At 41.4% G+C, this 18170-nt stretch overlaps 1 protein-coding gene across 3 annotated transcripts in view; it reads left to right on the forward strand.

Moving 5' to 3' along the window:
* Positions 1–16873, forward strand: part of MSRB3 (methionine sulfoxide reductase B3) — a 78426-nt gene extending 61553 nt beyond the window's left edge. For all 3 annotated transcript variants that reach the window (XM_066319124.1, XM_066319125.1, XM_066319127.1), the window contains exons 6-7: positions 10709–10806; positions 15828–16873. In XM_066319124.1, the coding sequence (XP_066175221.1) occupies positions 10709–10806; positions 15828–15992 (263 nt within the window). In that variant the 3' untranslated portion in view covers positions 15993–16873. The remainder of the gene's footprint in view (positions 1–10708; positions 10807–15827) is intronic.
* Positions 16874–18170: the final 1297 nt, after the last annotated feature.

Raw genomic sequence — 18170 nt, forward strand, 5'->3', positions numbered from 1 at the left:
CTGGAGCCCTGGTGTGTGCTTCTTTTGAAAGGTTCAGCGAACTGAAGGTGATGCTTTTTGACATGTGAGCTCCAGAAACGCACCGAGTGATTGTAGCGCCAACTCGGCTGCCTGCACAGGGGCTTCACTGCCTCCGCTGCGCCCTGGGCGCGGGAGGACGGCCCCTGCCTGCCCTGGGTCAGCGGGCTCGGCGGCACCCAGGAATGGCTTGGACGAGCGGGAAACGGACGGCGGAATGGCAGCCTGCCTGTCTTCCAACGCCTGAGGGGGAAAAGTGGAAAAAAACCTGCTCAGCCCTTGCGATGTCGGTGTCCAGTGTCCTCTCCCGGGTCACGGTGACGTAACTGCGCAGGAAGAGCCCCGAAACACGGCTCTGTGACCACCGAGCCGTGTCTGTCTGTCTGTCTGTTGAGAGGCTGCTTCCCGCCGAGGACGTTCGCTTACGGTATCGGCAGGTGGAGACAAGAACATGCGCTGTGCCGAGGCTCCGGGCCGCCCCCGCCCGCAGGCGGCAGCCGCGGCTGAGCAGCGGCCGGAGCTTTGCCGCGCCCGGTGCCCTTCCGCCGGCGGGCAGCGCGCCGGGCAGCGGCCGGGCCGGGGACGCGGGCGGGGAGCCGTGCCCCAGGGCGGGCACGTCCGGATGGCCCAGCGCGGGAAGCCCAGGGAAGCACAAATACTAAGCAGGCATCGGCGTTAGAGAAAAGAGTATCCAAAGCGCATCCATAGTTGTTGTTGTGAATAACATGCTACTGCAGTTAGCCTGGCGTTGAGGGAAGCGCCATGTAATGGAGACAAATCCGCATGTACAGAGAGTATTCTTTGAGTTACTTGAATGCCTCGATGAGAGGCACTATACTGGATGTCCACTCCTTAGCATCTTGCCTCTCCAGTTTTCTACTGTATACGGGCCCATTTCCTTCTGCTGATACTCTCTAAATCTTTATTTCTCCTCTTGTTTATTGCAACAAGTTTCTTTTCCAAGCAAATTACTCCTTTGTACATATTTGTTTACCTAGAGTATCGTAAAAGAAAACAAGACTCTGAAGCGGGTTGGATGTTTATAAACCAGTGTTATTTATCTGTGAAAACGTGTTGACTTCCACTGTGAACATTTGCACTGTGTCTAATTACAAACGTTCATAGCTTACCTGGGAAGTTGCTTTCATGTCTTGAACCCTTTGTGTATGGTACTTTAGTTTAAATTATTTATTTGAGTAAAAAATAGAATAGAAGGCTAATGGAAAAGGAGAAGACATAAAAGACACAGCCGTGAAAGGAACAGCACAGGCACAGAGGAGAATAAGAGACCTGTGCTGAGCTGACCTGTGCAGCAGCCATATTAATGTTAATGCTTGCTCAGTCGTTGAGATGTTCTGGATGCAAGCTGGGCTTCCCCCAGCAAAGCATTCGAGAAGAACAGCTCCTCGTGAGATTGGTATTAATGCTTCTTTCCATGGACTGTGTTACTGACAACGTTATATGCCTTTGAAACCGTTCTCTTTTAAAACCTTGAAAGAAAATGTAGTGTTAGGAGAAGGGGCATGCTTTGCTTTCAAAACTGTAACAGAAAACAAAAGGTGAACATTACAATCAGAAATATTTACTTTCCTATTTCAATACTTAAAAGTTTTTTTTCAAAGTACAAAGTTTTCTACAGTAAACTTAAAAGGAGCGTGTGTGAGTGTGTGTGCACGCACGTTTATTGTTTTTGCCATGGTTTTCTGTGAAGAAAGGTTTTTATTTTCTAGTACGTGTTTTTACCTACCTCTTTTTGTTTGCATAAGAGGTTGTTAAAAAGACTTAAACCTCCCCCCAAACCAACAGCAACTCCAAGCAATCTAACCCTACAAACCATTCATTTTTTTTCTTTTTTTTTCAGATTTTTTGTAGTGCCCGTAGTTTTTGGATTCTTTTATGCATGCTGGATAATGTTCAACTTTATGTTGCAGATAAAAATCATGATCTAGAAATGTATCAATCTTAAGGACTACCTTTGTGGATAAGCTGTAATATTAGGTAATATTAGGCAAAGAGGAGGGTTTTGCTCTCCATGGTGGCATGAGAAGGAGCCATGCTCCAGCTTTCCATATTCAGAGTCTTGTCCTGTGGCCAAATGGCCCTTAAAGACCTGGTGGTTTGAAGCTCTGTCTTCACTCTGCTTTCAGTGCTCTATTGTCAACCTTTGGCAGATAGTGTCATCAGCTAACTGCCCCAGGTTTTTGCCCCAATCCTGACAAAAACATTACTTCATGGCCAGGAATAGTATGTCTGTTTTTAGTTTGTGACCAAGTTCCCTCACCTAGACATCTCCTTTAATAAAATGAACAGAAGAAAGAGAGTCTTTGTAAAGCTGCAAAAGGAAGACAGTACAGGCTTTGGGTTTTTTTGGAATTGAAATTAATTCAGTAACCTCTGTAGTTTCAGTTTTAAGTGTGCAGCTGAGTTCTGGCTGTTCTTTACAAACTTTATTTCCCAGACATGCATAACAATACTAAAAGGAAAATATTTCAACAAACAATTTGTGGATGTTCATTACTTGAAAGACACCATGACAAATTTTTCAAATATGTATTTCATCTGTCGCTGCTGTTCATCTCAGTGCCAGATGTTGATTATTACAAGGCTGCTTTTGCTGTTTTTTTTTTTTTTAACTTTTTCTCTGAACATACTGCATTAGAATTCCAGTTTTATCAAATCACTTCCATCTAAGGCCTGCCAGCTCTACTGCTATCCCGATTTACTCATCCTATATGAAATCTTTAGCTATTTTTGTGAGTTGCACAGATAATTCATTGGTATATAAATTTCAAGATATTTTGCAATATATACGTTTGTTTTATCAATACTGCTTTTGGAGGGAAAACAAAAACAACTATTTGAAGTTGAATGCTTTGGACTAAGGTTATTAGGTCAACAGTAAATTTTAAAAACTATTTGAGAGATTTTGTGATGGCATTTTAAAATTATAGCTTAAGGTTACACTGCTTCACACAGTTCTGTTTGGCTCCTTTGATGCTGAAGATCTACAGCTGACTTATGTGTAAGATATATTTTTAAAAACATTAGTCATGATTTAAAGTAACAAGAGACACTATTCAGATGAGGGGAGAAACCCGTCCTTTGGGAGGAAGTGAGTTTGGTTCAGTAGTTTTATTGAACCTGAACCAAGAAAGAAACCATTAGTAACTCAATCTTTGTAAGAAGACACGAGGAAGATCCCAGCTCTTGCCTACCTGTAGATTTTAGCAGCAGCTTGTACATTCAAGATGTCGAATATTACAGAGGAGGATTCTAAACAAAACAGCTTGTATTTATCAGTACTTTAGACCACAGTGAAAGCATAAAGGAAGCAGCTAGGGCAAGAGCACTATTGTGATAGAGTTATTAATTGCTAAAGAGAGTAGGCCCCATGCTTTTATTGCTCAAGAGACATCAGGGGCACTCTTGTTCTGAAAAATTCAGATGTTAAATGAAATTGTAGACGCTGAGTTTCAGATCTCCCTTAACAATCATTTTAAACAAATATAACCTCCTCCCACTAACAAGGAAATAAATCTGGATTGCACATGCTGTTTCATGGTAAGTTGTTTGGATGTTCAGAGTGCTGTAAAGGAAGAAAACAAATACCACCTTCATTCATGGCTTTCACTTTTTTTTTTATTTCCCAAGTGAGAAACATAAAGGAAAAAACAGATGGCGATTGTCTCATAAAAGCTGCCATTAGAACTTCTGTTGTTTTGAAAAATTCCCTTCCCACACTGTTCTGCCAGCATGGTATTTGCCTGCTGCAATAGCCCAACTTTGCTGTCAGAGACAGGTAGCATTAGAGAGAAGCTCCCTCTTTACATTTTCTTCCAAAATTATTTTTCATTTTGTCTTTGTGTTGCTCTCTTCAACCCCTGCCTAGCTACCACTTTGATGCTTTTTCAGCATGGTCTGCCGAAAAACAGTAGCATGTTGTCCTTCTAGTATCTGGATAGTGCAGGAAAGAAATGGCCTTTTTTTGTTTTCCACTGGAATACATATCTAATGTAAAGCTGTTTGCTGGTGAACAAGAACATTACAGTGCCTGCTTCTGTTTCTAGCTGCATTTGGGTGAATTACATGAACTTCCACAGAAAGAAGTGTTACCTTATGGTAAAATAATTATAAGTAAGAATATTCATTATTCATTCATCATCATGGAGATATCAAGAAAAATAACCCAGGATGTTCTGTGCTAGCAAAAAAAAAAAAAAAAAAAAACAAAAAAAACCAACAAAACCAAAAAGCCCTATGTCTGTACAAGCATAATAGCAACACGTCACTTTGCAGTTTTACATTAAACTTTTATGTGAGAAGCTACAGCTGTAGATGCCTATGTCTTTCAAATTCTGTTTCAATAAACCTTTGAGAAAGAAAAAAGTGAAAGCCCTTCAGCTTTACAGCACTTTCAAAGCAGAAGCTTTATTACTTTTTTTTTTTAATCCTAATACACTTTATGTTTTTACACAGACATGGCTTCTCAGTGAAGATAAATGATGAGACTCTACCTTAAAAAGCCTTTGGGTTTTCATTAATCCACATTAGGTTAAAAGGGAATCAGAATTCTAAAAATACGGCACATCAGAGAAACAAGGTACTTTTCAGGTCAAGGTCCTCTTTTCCATCTGGTGCCGTTTGGTAGTTCTAACATCTTCCATCTCCCCCTACTTCTCCATCTGTAAATAACTCACTGAAGTTAATGCTTGGAATAATTACAGCAAAGAATGATAAAATGCAGGTTGAATTTAATCTCCGAGGGATCTAAAATGAAAAACAACCAGGGACATCATAGTTTTTGAAAAGCTGGAACTCTCCAGTCAGCAGGTGTATGAAATGGGAATTATGTCAGTGTTTTACATGCTTTGGGATTGCAGTTGTGCTATTAAAAAAATGTCAAAAGGTATATTAGTTAAGGATAGGGGGAAAATAGCCTAGCAGGGCTGATTTTCAAAAGCAACCTGCCATTTCAGTTCTGCAAATAATTATAGACACACATTCTAACAGTGAGATGTTTAAATGCTTACATCCATCTACTAGGAAGTTGGAGATCTGACTACAATAAAATGTGTACAAACTTGCAAAACTGGAAGGAGGTTTGAGATGCTTCTAAAATTGATCAATCAATCAGCAGCTGGACTGCTTTCCAAAAGCTTATGACAACAAAATGTTGTTTTTTTGCATGAGGTCAGCATTGTCCCAAGAAAGAATCCTGGAGTAGCCCACAAGATAAGGGTCTTTCGAGCTTCCTGGATTAATGTGAAAGAAATAATCTACTCCTGCTGGAGTTTCATGTCTGTATCAGGAACACAAAATGGGGGCTGGACTATGGGCACACTGTGCTTGCTGCATTCCTCTGGCATTATAACTTTTTTGTAATGTTCTTCATTCTAACAGTTTGACTGTTCAGCTTGTCAGCTGCCTGGGACTGCTGTGTGCTTGCAGCTGTGCTGTCCTGGTTCCACCTTGTGCCAGCTGCCTGTATAGGTGCCCACCATGGGTGGCTTATTAGAAACACAGACTCCGTCAGGTACCTGGAATAGGTGGTCTGAAAGTGAGAAGGAAGGCACCTTTTCTGAATGATTTGAAGCCCTCTGCCCAGAGTGGTAAAAGCAGCACCCAGCACTGCTTACCAGACTCAACATTTCTCTTCCTCCCTGTCCTTCTGTGTTGCTGCCCAGGGCAGTACCATGCAAGAAAGCATTCTTTGATGAAGAGACAAAAACCACTGTCTCCTCTTTTCCAGAATAGGGACTATTATAAAAAACAAAAGATTTGATTATGAGCACATGTAGAGTGAATTTTAGAAATGCTGCACAGCTTTTACAAAATATTTGGGGGATGTCCTAGAAAGAGAAAGAATAGGACATGACTCATGTGTGACTCCCAGCAGTGTAAGATCCTCTCTGTTACTCATGCAGGATGGAGCGGAAAAGACCTGTCAGTAATGTTCGGTTTACGCGTGCTTTTTGCTTAAATACTTGACAGAAGAAAGTTTCATGCTTTATTTAGTGTATTTTAGATCCAAGAAATGATAATTGCTGTATATTTGAAAAACTATTCATCTCTGTGGCTTGCTTATTAACTTAACAGAAACTGGCCCTTAGGACATAGTGGCCTGACTCCCATGCAAAGGGTTGTTGGAGTGAACACAAACACAACAGACTCCTATTTTAAATCCTGTTTATATTGTCAGTGTGATGCAAAGTGGCTGTGAATCTAAGAATGAACCCATTTAAATGTCTATAATATCACACTCAAACTAAACTTCAAGGATAAATGTATCCACAAATCTTAGCTGCTGTTCACACACACAAAAGTGTGAATGTCATTTGAAGCTGTTCACTCATCTGGGAAAGTCCTCCCACCCTCATCTTCTCTCTTGCAATTACCCTTTGTATCGTTACAATTCAGGATGGCTCATGTAACCACACATAGAACTCTGATTTCTTCAGAGGACTTATAGTGAAGTTTTTTGAAAGACAGATTATTTTTATACAGTGTTGCAGTGCAATGAATATGGTCATTTGGAGCACGACCTTTTTGTAAACATCTCTACCAGCAAGCAAGTTGGAAAAACACCAGGTGTCAGGAGGAGGATATCTACAAGGTTGTTTTGGGTTCCTCCTTATGATTTCCCAGGCCAGACTGAGAGTTCTGTCCTTGGCTTTCCCTCAGGCTTCAAGGCACTGCCTGGAGCCTAAGAATCCATGTTCTGACCACTGTCAGTTCACACACCTTTGTCCCTTTCCTCCAGAGGCTATTTCTTCCTAGCTGGTATATTTTACCATCCTTTGAAATATGGCCCAGCTCCTGCTACCCATCAGATATGGGCTAGACTTGACAAAAGGCCATCCCCCAAGGAAGGTTGAGTCTTGGAACCAGGATTTGCAAAGGGTCTCCACCAGTGCCGAGCCTCTGCAGTGATAAGGGTTACCTGTTTCTCTCAGTTTAGCAGAAGCACAAGAGATCAAAAATGGTCATCTTCACCCTTATCCCTACAGGAGCATGCCCTTAACAAGTAGCGTAGCCAGATAGCCTTCAAAGGTGGGCTGAAGGTTTAACACACAGTTTAGAGCAGCCTAAAATATAAAGGTAGCCAAATATTTTACAGTCTTACATCAGGAAGGAGGGAGGAGGACAGAAATGGAGGGGCTGCAGGTGAAGTGGCCTGGGGTCTGCAAAGTGGAGGCCACTGCTAGGCACCTATTATTTACCACTTATATAAACAGGGTTTAAGGCTGGCTCTCTACACCTCTGAGAGATGCCTGATGTGCAGGCAAGCAGACTACTGCTGCTATAGCTTGCTCCTGGCAGCTTTTGAAGTAGACAAAATGGCTTAGCAAACTATGATATGAGTTTTCCACTCTGCCTCAGGAAAGGAAATGGGACCACAAAAGGGGATAGATTTTCTAGTCAGTCTAGCTCATCAACTCAATGAGAAATTCGCTCATCTTCCTCTCAAGGTCAACAGAATGACAGTGTGTCTCACTGTGCCCTTCAGGACATTTTCTGTTCCAAGGTTTGCTCAGTTTTCAGCTAACCCTCACAGAGTTAGTGATTTGTCCTGGGAATGCTGGTGCCTGGCCTGCCATGTTACTTGAGAAGAGATGGCTTGGCAGGGAGTTAAAAGTACACATTGTGGAGATCTGTTTCCTAGTCCCTCTCTTGGAGGAGCAGTGGTGGAGCCTTTAGAACACGACACATGTAGCATGAACTGACAGTCTAATCTGAAGTCACTTCAGTTGGGTACAAAGACTACTTTAGGAGAAGCTTTCCTGTTTGTATAGGTTTTAGATGACTTCATTTTTAGAAGTGCATGGAGTGCATCCAAAGCAAATAATTTTTCTCTGCTGAATGGGAAGACCAAAAGGAGAAGTCTGGAGAAAGAAGGATGGATGATCTTTCTTAATGTCAAAGCTGACATAAACACATCTCCTCCAAACTCTTCTCAGAAGATCATTTTCCCAGCAAGACATAAATTGCTTCAATTTCTGTGTTGCAGTCTTTGAAGCTTCCCCCTCATTGCTGTAAAGGCATGGTTTTCTTTGAGAATTTCTGCAGCCCTGAAGTTTTCCTTCTCTAAAGGCTTTCACATGATCAGATAGTTGGTGGTTCCTAAGAGCTCTCTCTTTGAAACTCCTCTGCCACCACATGAGGCCAAACTCGTATGACTGCTTTGCAAAATTATAAAATTTTAAAAAATAAACCAAAAAAGGCTTCATTAAAAATATTCTCACTAGACAGAGGCCCAGGTAAGAAGATGACAGATGGTGTTGGAAAGGAGCCACTGATTAAGAAACATCAATTTTTCTGTCAATGGGATAACACCTTTTACAAAACTTGTCATATGTTTACTCCTTTTCTGTTTGTGAAGGTAGTTGTTTGACAGCAACATTTTGCATGAGAGGAAGGATTTATAAATTGTATTTTTACAGTTGTCATTGCTGCATTGTTTTGAGTTCCTGTTTTGCGGGATATTTTCCCTGTTCAGAGTGCTTGCTTCTCAGTCTGCCTGCTGTCTGTAACTCTTCCATTTGGAATAATTGGACAGAGTAACTTCTGGGGTGGAAACACTTGTGGTGGTAGTAGGCACCTTGGGAGCATAGGACTTGGTGACTTGCAAGGCCTTCAGGTTGCTTAGAAATGCTACTATATGTGTGTTCAGGAAAGGAAGAGAAACAAATTTCTGAGCATTTCTTTGTTTAAAAAAATATGCTTGTTATGCTTACATCCTAATAAATCTTCTTCCATATTTATGAATCTAGGATGCAACTGAAGACATATGGATCTTTTTCCAGTTTACATTTTCTCTGCCCACATTTGGAAAAGTTAATAGTTTCCACATCTTCTTTCACTGTATAGAAAATTTTAGTCGCATTTCTTATGGAAAGCTGTATACAACCTTTATTCATCTGCATGCAGTGATTCACAGCTGCTGCTGGGTTTCTTAATAGCTTATTGCTAGTCATTTTATGAAATCATCAGTAGCAAATTCTCAACAAATATTAGGAGAAGAAACTAGGAAATTCTCTATTCTTGGGCATATGTGTAATACAGGGCGAGAGCAAGAGCTGCCCTGTGTGTGTTATGTTTGGCAAGAGACTAAATGAGAAGGACACATAGCTTGTGAGGTTTCAGATGGGCACTGGTAGATGCTGACGTGACCTTAAAGCCTGTCAGGTGCTTGTGTGGGAACCCTGCTTCAGGAAATGGAGCATTTTGATGGCTTTTGAGGAGTGGCTGAAAAGTTATTGTGTAATGGGTATCTTCTGGGTCACCAAATAGACCTGCCTTGTTGTTTATCTGTGTTGTGGAGAGCAGGAGACTTAGTGTGGAATAGTTAAAGAGTGGAAGGTCGTTATTTTGCTAAATGGCCGTTTATGGTAGGTCAGGCACACATATCATCATCTGGTGTCAGGTCATGCAGCTCAATGCTCAGCTATCAGCTGCTTTGAACATGTGCATTAGTGAGTGCAGTTGTTTTATCCTGTATGCAGACCACATGCAGATCACCCACTAGTGTCTAACATAGGCATAGTTATGATTCTACCTGTCCATATCTGCTCTGAAGCAGTCTGTGGCGTTGTGGAATTTAGGAGTTGAGCTAGAGCATAGATCCCAATAAGCCTCTCCGGTGGAAAGGCCGCTTGGGGAAACTCAGGTGAAGCAGCCCAGCTCACACATTCACACACACCATGTGGCTAGCTCAGCTAGGAGAGGCAGAAGGCCTTGACACCAGCTCAGTTCCAGCAGGTTTATTTCCAGGAGCCGAAGGGAGACCCAGAGCCAAGAGAGTGAGGCATCTGCTTGTGCCTACTTAAGTATGGGGTTCAGCAGCCAGTGACCTTGAGGCACAGGGCTGGAGCAAAGGGCAGGGAAGGTCAATGTCCCATAGGGGAGACAGGGCCCGTCACCGGGTCCCACAGCCAATGGAGACACACCCAGGAGAGGAGACACCAAGGGCCAGGGGCATTGCCCGGGGGAGGAGCCGGGGCAAACCGTGTGTACAGAGCACCACTGGCAACAGGCTGGGCAGGCAACTATGGTCTGTCCTGCCAGGGCCAGACCCTGGCTGTTATGGTGAGGGGCTGCAGGGATTCCACAGAAGTCATTACTGTTTTGACATGAGGCATGATAATAATCATCTCACTGCCTCTAATGTGTGATGGTTCAGTGTGTGAACACATCCTTCTGGGTTTGCCTTGGTGAAGGCAAAGGTTTAAGGCATGTTTTAGGGCTCTGAACTGCAATTTCCCAATTAATTTTTTTAAGTACCTTTATATTGCAAAAGCAAAAGCATTTGTGTTCCATAAAGCCTTGCTGTTGATATTCAGGGTGGGATTTGTGGGGTTTTTTTAACTGGTGGTTAAAGCTGAATTGTCTTACCTGGCACCTTTGTCCCTAAGCTAAACTGCTATCACTGCTTGTGGTGGAGTGCAGGAATCCTTGTGGAGGTGGAGGTTGGGCATCTAGTGGCAGCTTAGTCCTTTCTTGTAAACTGTACTTGGGGGGGAAGTTTTCCAAAATACCTAAGTGATTTAGGATAAAGAATCTCAATTTTAATATTTCCATGCTCTAGAGTAAGATACACATTTTTCAACCTGTGATTCTGTCCTGCTTTTTTGCAATGTGATCTGCCATGAAGACACCCTCTTTTTTAACCTGTCTTGTTCCTCTTTTCCAGGTTGGCCTTCCTTTTATGATGTGATCAGTCCCGATGCAATTACTTTCAACGATGATTTCTCCTATGGGATGCATCGGATTGAAATATCCTGCAGTCAGGTTAGTTTATAGCACACACAGACAATTCCAATGGCAAAGGCTGCAAAAACCATTACAATGTGCTGTACTTTCCTTGAGATTTGCAAACCTTTCAGTTCTATTAAATAGTAATAATTGTGAGAGAGCACCATGGGTCGTAGGTATAAAAGCTGGGTGGAATGAGCTGAAGGCACAAAGGGATCGATGGAATGCACATTGTTGTCTCATGTGAGGTTTTACAGAGCAGATGTAAATGGTTGGACTTGGTGCTGAGTTTGCAAAAAGAGTCTTCCTGAAGAGGGTCCCTTCAAAGGAGCTCCTGAGCCTGAGCCTGTCTGACTGACTCCACATGTGAGCAGTTGAGAGAAGTCGAAAGCCATGGAACGACTGTCTGTGTGCTGATTCCATCACTCTACATTACTGTGCATCCATGCTAACTCATTCCCAACATTCATTCCCAGCACAATCCTAATGGCTGCCTCAAATAATCCCATCTGCTGTAATAATGAAGTCAGTAGTCATTCAAAACATGCCCAAATTTTCCGTTATCTGTCTTGTTCTACTTTCTCTCATCCTTTGTGTTGCCCTCTTTTCTGTGAAGGGAATGGCATAATCATTACCTAGCAAAGGGGGAAGCTGCAGCATTGGTGTTCAGCAGCTGTAGTCAGCAGCTTGCAGTCCTCTAGCTCCACACTCTCAAACTCCTCCTGAGAGAAGCAGCAGCTTCATTTGGGCAGTGATAATTTAGAGTTCTTTCAGTGTTGTTGGAGGGTGACTGATTTTATCCCTGACAATGTGCGTCCTTACTAGTCAGTCTGTGCTCATTATATAAGGCTCAGAGTGAGTTGAGAAACTTCTCAAGAGTATCCATTAACTTCAGTCTGCGTAGAGCATTTGGCCAATATAGCTAAAAAACCAAATTAGCATGTCTGCTAATTTTTCATGTGTACTACATAATTTTGAAGTTTTTACATGGGTGACACGCTGTAGAAGATCCATTCAATACTGTGGGAATATCCACTTCCCTAAATTTGCTAGCATGGTAGCAATGAGACTGCAGATCGGGAAGCTTGTCCTTCACCAGTGATTACTGGCATAATCAAAAATGCAGTCCAGTCTCATTAGGTCTGCTTAGTAGGCCTGAATAGTGCTAAAATCTGCTTACTGCCAACCTGCTTGTATCTGCTAACACACTTCAGGAGATAGCCAGAGCTCCTGGAGAATCCCAAGGAAGCCTGTGGCCAGGCCAAGAAATCTGGGAATGTCATTTACCTGTTACCAAACAAAATAGTGTTAGCAGACCTGAGACAAGCAATATTAGCAGCAGTCCCATGCAGACACCATAAAATCAAAGTGAAACTAAATTTGAATTTAGTCTGAATTTGAAGGAAAAAATATAACCAAGGTTGCTGTGTAATCCAATAGCAACTTCCTACCAGATATTCCAACTTCCTGGAGTAATAACTCCACAGGTGATCAACTGACACAGGAAAATAGCTTAAGGAGTGGTGAGCATCTTTGCAGCAAGTGCTCAGCAGCTAATACCTCTCCACTGTGTATCTGCCCCTGGAGTAAGAAACGCACATGCAGCTGCAAAAAAAAAAAAAAAAAAAAAAAAAAAAAAAAAAAAAAAAAAAAAAAAAAGCAGGTTTACTCCAACCTGCAAAGCAGTGGGATTGATATGACAGATCTTGGTAGAACCAAGGGGAAATACCTTCTCCCACTCCCAAAACCTTATTAATCCTTTGCAGATGAAAAAGTAGTTGATTTTTCTTTAAAAGTTCTTCCCACCTGTCTGAGAGAATAAAAGAAATCTTTTTGAATGTTCTTTAGAACATTATTATGGAAAGCAAACACAGGGGGAAAATCACTGTAATATTAATCAAATGCATCCATGAGATCATCCTAGAAATAACTTTCACAGTTTTTGGAACACACCCTAGGTGTATTTAAAAGGTCAGAGATTAGTGACAGGTAGAAGTTAATACAAATGCAGTCGAGGAATGCTATAAAACTGGTTGCATCTCTTTTTTTTCTTTGGTCCTGTTCAAGAGTCCCTTTCCCTGTGCTCTCCCTACCTACTATTTTTACCTGTACAAATCAATAAAATTTCACAGTCACAGAAGTAGCGTTTGCACACCAATAACTTGGGCTCTCAACTACAGCAGCTGACTGCAAGCTGCTTTCCATGTGTCCCAGCAGCATATTAGAACCAGGAGGTTTGGGAGATCCAAGCATACTGACAGTTAGCAGTGACACCCCCCACCCCCTTTCCTGCTCCCAAGCACATACTTGGAATGCTTTAACTATAGCACTGTCCCGGTTCATTCTGCCCAATATATTTATGTGCAAGGCTGCAACAGATAATTGTTTCTTTTTCAGAGGCTCTGCAGGCATGTATATATGTCCTAGAAGAATGGCCAGCACGTATTATTTGTGGGGAGGACAGTAAAGTCAATTCATCCTTTATACTCTCAGTTGAGTGCCAGGGTTCTTACACTGTGGTACAAAGGACTGCAATACACTTCTGTTTAGGGCAGATGAGCTATAGAGTCCTCTATACAGAGAATCACCACATAAATTTTTGGTGAGGGGTAATCTCAAAAGCTAACAAATTTTGCAGTAATTCAATCCTGGAGTGATTCTGCCATCACAAAAAGGTGTAATGAGACTACTTTGGACTTTCACACAGCTTCTCAGGTTTTGTGAGGAAAACCTTTTTGATAGATTGTCTTTGTAGTCTGTGTGTGAATATATTACTTCTACAGACCACTTCTCTCTGCAGTTTCTCTTGTTCTGTTTCTGTCCAGTGGAGAGGGAATGATTTATCTTTTGTTAAATGTTAGTCTGGAAAAGATCTGTTTAACACTTCCAGCCAGGAGGTTTTGAAGCACTCTTAGCTGAGATGAGATGATTTAATTAGGATGCTGAACATTTAGAAAAATACTCTCTGTGGGACATTTACTTCTTTTTTTTTTTTTTTTTTTCCCCAAAGGTATGGTTATAGTCAGGTGAAATGCTTCATTGTTAAATACCCCACTTTCAGAAACAGCTCAGGCTTTTTGCATACACTAACCTAAAAAAGGCCTTCAACATAAAGGAAAACAATAATAAGGGGTGGATAATAGAGGAAGGGATGGCAAGACAGCTGTCTTCCAGGAAGAAGACTTGAAGCTTAGTTTTCTCTGGGTCCCATTAAACTTCCTTTTACTTATTTCCCATGTTTTATCTTCTTTCCTTACAAAGCGGAGCAACTGCTGCTCAACCCAGTGATGCATGCCATTTTCCATTGCCTGTGGGAGCTCATTCTGCTGATACCATGGTCTAGGAGCCCTCAGTTGTTATTGGGATCCTTGCTGGACTGCCATGGCTGTCTCAATGACACTTCTTCAGGAGCAGGGAGCCTGCTGTAGGATGTATCTGCATAGGTGCAACCAACAGCTGGGAGCACTGAAGCTTCACATGTCTACATGCCCTGCTCCTGAAGGCAGTGAAGATTATTGTTTCAGCTGCCATTAAATGAGCAGAGTTTCTGTCCCACCTAGCTGGTGTGAGAACCTCCCCCAGCCTTTCAGTCTCTTGAGGAAGTTTAACCTGGAGGCAAGACTCTTCCTTCTTCTACAGACACCTTTCCTGCTGCTTTGGTGAATTAAAGGCCATAACAGCAGGAGAACATTAGCAACACATTAACTGCAGAGTAGAGATTTGCTGTCACTAATTCACTCAGGGTTTGGAATAATCACTATTGCCTCTATGTATTTGGAACACTATGAATTAATTAAATGTTAAGACTAATTTGCAGTCTTTAATATTTGCTGTCTGACTGTGAGCCCATGAGCAGGTCTGTGATCTCAATTACATCATTCCACCTCTCACTGAGATCTGCTATTGACTTGAAAGGCCAAGGCTCTTTGGTAAAACAGCATGACTTTCCTGTTCAAGATAAATGTTTCTCCAGTGCAAGGTTTTATTTTTTTGTTTCTCATGGCAGGCTGTAAAAATGAACTTGTGGAATTCAAGTGACTAATTGCAAGAAGTTCTTATTATCCAGATAAATTGTCAGGCATAATGTGCAGTGATAGTAATCTTAATTTTTGGATAAGGATCAGCAAGGTTAGCTTCTTCAAAATATTGTACTTGTAAAGCAGTCCTTGTAAAGCAAAGGACTGTTGCCTTTCTTAGAGATAGGATCAATAGTGTTCACTCTAAATAGCACTGCAAGTATTTGGGTCTGATTCATACAGAGCAAAAGTGGCAACAGACCGTTTGTATTTTCATATTTCTTACAAAAATCAAAATTCAGCATCATTTATAATTACTCCCAAACAAAGATTATTCATTAAGAAATATTTTATGTATCTGAACTACAGATCTTTTTCAGTCACCTGTCCCTATCTTGTATATACTATAGAAATTATTATGAGGTGGGTAGGCTTAACTCCATCCACTCCTGGGGCAAGAAGTGCACCCAGAAGGACCTTGATGCTCAGAGGAGTGCCAGGCTATGGAAAGGGGTAAAAGAAGTGTGAGAGCACACTCCAAAAATATCTTTAGTGTATAAGGTCCTTACCAGGATCACCAAAGGGTTTAATATTTTTTTACCAAGGGGCGTAGCAGATGGTTGCAGGCTGAAGAGAGCCCAGAGCTGAGGCTGTCCCTTTCTTACACAAATATCCTTACAGCAATAAGTGAAACATGGGCAGTGCTGTCCTCACCACCATGTTTTTGGCTGTGCTCCTGCCATGAAATCATTACAGAAACAGGCAGCTCCTCAGAGATGGTGGTCCAACCAAGATATGCAATGGTATGACAGGAAACACCCAGGAAATTTGGGCTCAGAATCTTAGGCGCCTGTGGTATCTCAGAAGATCATCTTCCTGGATCACTCCTGCAAATAAATGTAGATTGCAAATCCCACTTCCAAGGGCGATGCAGGCACCAGTGCTCTTCCTTGGAAGCAGCGGCTGGTCGTTGCTTAACACCGCAGTGATGCCATCGAGTGGCACACAGACACAGTGATGCTCTATTGTGTTTTGTTTCAGTGTGGTGCTCACCTGGGGCATATTTTTGATGATGGACCTCGCCCAACTGGCAAACGGTACTGCACAAACTCTGCTTCATTATCTTTCAAGCCAGCAGACAAGAACAACGGTGGAGAAGGCAGCAGTAATGCCAGTCCTGCCCAAACAGGCAAAGCTGAGCTGTAGGATGAAGCAGAGCCTGCAGAAAACTGTGTTGATCCCACACATCTTACAAGGAATGTTTTCTAATTTTCAAGTTGCCTGCTCTATTATATCCTAAGAATGTTCAAATGTATGAAAGCATTTTGCACCATCCTTCTTCTTCCTCACCTTTTCAGAACTGAGGCCTTGCCTGCCAGTGCATTAACTGTGTAATTGGATTGAAAAATGTATTGACTGAGTCCACAGGTTTTCTTTTTTCTTCTTTTCTTTGAGATTGCTTTGGGGAACCTTTAAATTGAGAGGTTTTGACAACATGAGTTATTAGTTTTTTCTTAACACTGTGTTACTCTAGGTTTACACACTATTCCTTTTTGCGTGGGAAATGGGACTTGTGTTTATTAACTCCAGTCTATAGGAAACTTCTGGGCATAAGAAAATGCTGAATTCCTAGCACATCTCTGCTTTGTTCTGACTTGTGAGGCATGCAGCCTTTGGTCATATGTGTTCAACCATCTCCCAGCATCAGCCACACCTTGCAAAAACTTGTAGTTATGGCTGTTCCTTCCCGACTGAAAGAGATGGATGAGATGTTAAAACCATCCTTTGGCTAATTTACTGCCAAAATTTTAAACGTGCTGTTGAAAGGATGTAAACATTGTCTCAGCATCTGTGTTTCCCCTTTGTTTGGTATTTCAATCAAGGTTTTAACTAGTAAGGCTCACTTTTGCGGGCTACTAATGAGGCTTTGTTTGTGAGGCCTGTTCAATAAGTGTAATGCAAATCTGAATTAAAGTTGAAATCTGCAGGGGGTAATTATATGGGCAAGTGCAGAGATAAACTTGCAAAGTGAAGTAGATGAAGGATGACACTAGGCTCTTTATCTTATCGGTTGCTACAAGGATTCAGAAACATGACAGTTTCTGCTAGAGAGAAATTTAGGAATGAGTGCAGTAGAAAGAGGGAGACCCTCCTGATGTATCCAGTTTTAAAGATTAGCTGGTCTGGATGCACATTGCATACAAAATCCAGTCTTCTAATTTGTGCAATTGCAACGTAGGACATGAGTGACAGTGTTGGTGTAAGAAAGTGATTCGAAAAAAGCCTGTCACAGTTCCAGAAATTTTCATGTAGCAAAACTCACTGTCCCATTAGATGTTTTTCACCGCTGCTTTTCAATTTTGTTGAATAACGCTTAGAATAGTGCATAATACTGTTCTTTAAGCTGTAGTATAATACAGTATTTGCTAACACCACTTTGCCTTTAAACACTGAGAGACTTAATGAATTTACTTCTACTAGCAAACTTTGTGACGAACGTTTGGATCCAATTTTACTTTTAGTAGGAACAAAGCAACCACTGATTTTTATGGAAGCAGGATTGAGGTTTTTATGTCAGTGATAATAAACATGTTTTCTAAAGTTCAAACACCATTCAGTTAAAATATAGCTACTGTGAAAGCATATGGGATGGTCATAATTGCCTTTTTTTTTAGCAACATTAGAAAGACATGAAAAAAACATACTGCACCTTAATATTTAATAAATGCAAATAAGGATGATAAATATTTACAGCTAAAACACTTGGGCTCTGCTGTAGTGAGCACCTACTCATGTGAGTATTCCCCCAGATGTCATGCAAGGAGTTGCTCTTTAGCTGCAGGAAAGGTCGACCTTTGATGTTTCAAGGCAGTTGTGTTTCTTCTAGTGTTGTTAGATTTTAGCAATTTCTTCTAGAAGGGCTGCTTTTATCCCTTGCTATTATTTAAAGAATAGTAGGTTTTCTCTACCACATTTTTTGACATAAACATTAAAAAGGCAGCATCTATAAAAATGTGGTACATAAATGTGGTTTAATTCCAGATTGCTGTTTGATTTAAGTATTATCAAATTTCAGTATATTCCTGCCTTATGTTAAAGAAATATATTACTTAAGCTTCAGAACACAGTAATGTATGCTGTCCTACAGGAGATTTATTTTTGCAGGATATGGAATGCAATGAAATGAATCAATATGGTGAGGTGTATGTGATCTCTGGGAGTTAGATCATTTAATATAGGAAATGCATTGTTCTCGTGCACAAGCTATAGCACAGCGCAGTGCAAGGTAAAGATTTCCTTTTATTGCTCTTAGAAGATGCTAGTAAGGGCTAGTATTGAACCCTCCAAATTTGGTTCAGTCTGGTGATGATCATAACAGGAAAC

Source organism: Sylvia atricapilla, chromosome 5 (genome assembly GCF_009819655.1).
Source record: "Sylvia atricapilla isolate bSylAtr1 chromosome 5, bSylAtr1.pri, whole genome shotgun sequence".
NCBI lineage: Eukaryota > Metazoa > Chordata > Aves > Passeriformes > Sylviidae > Sylvia > Sylvia atricapilla.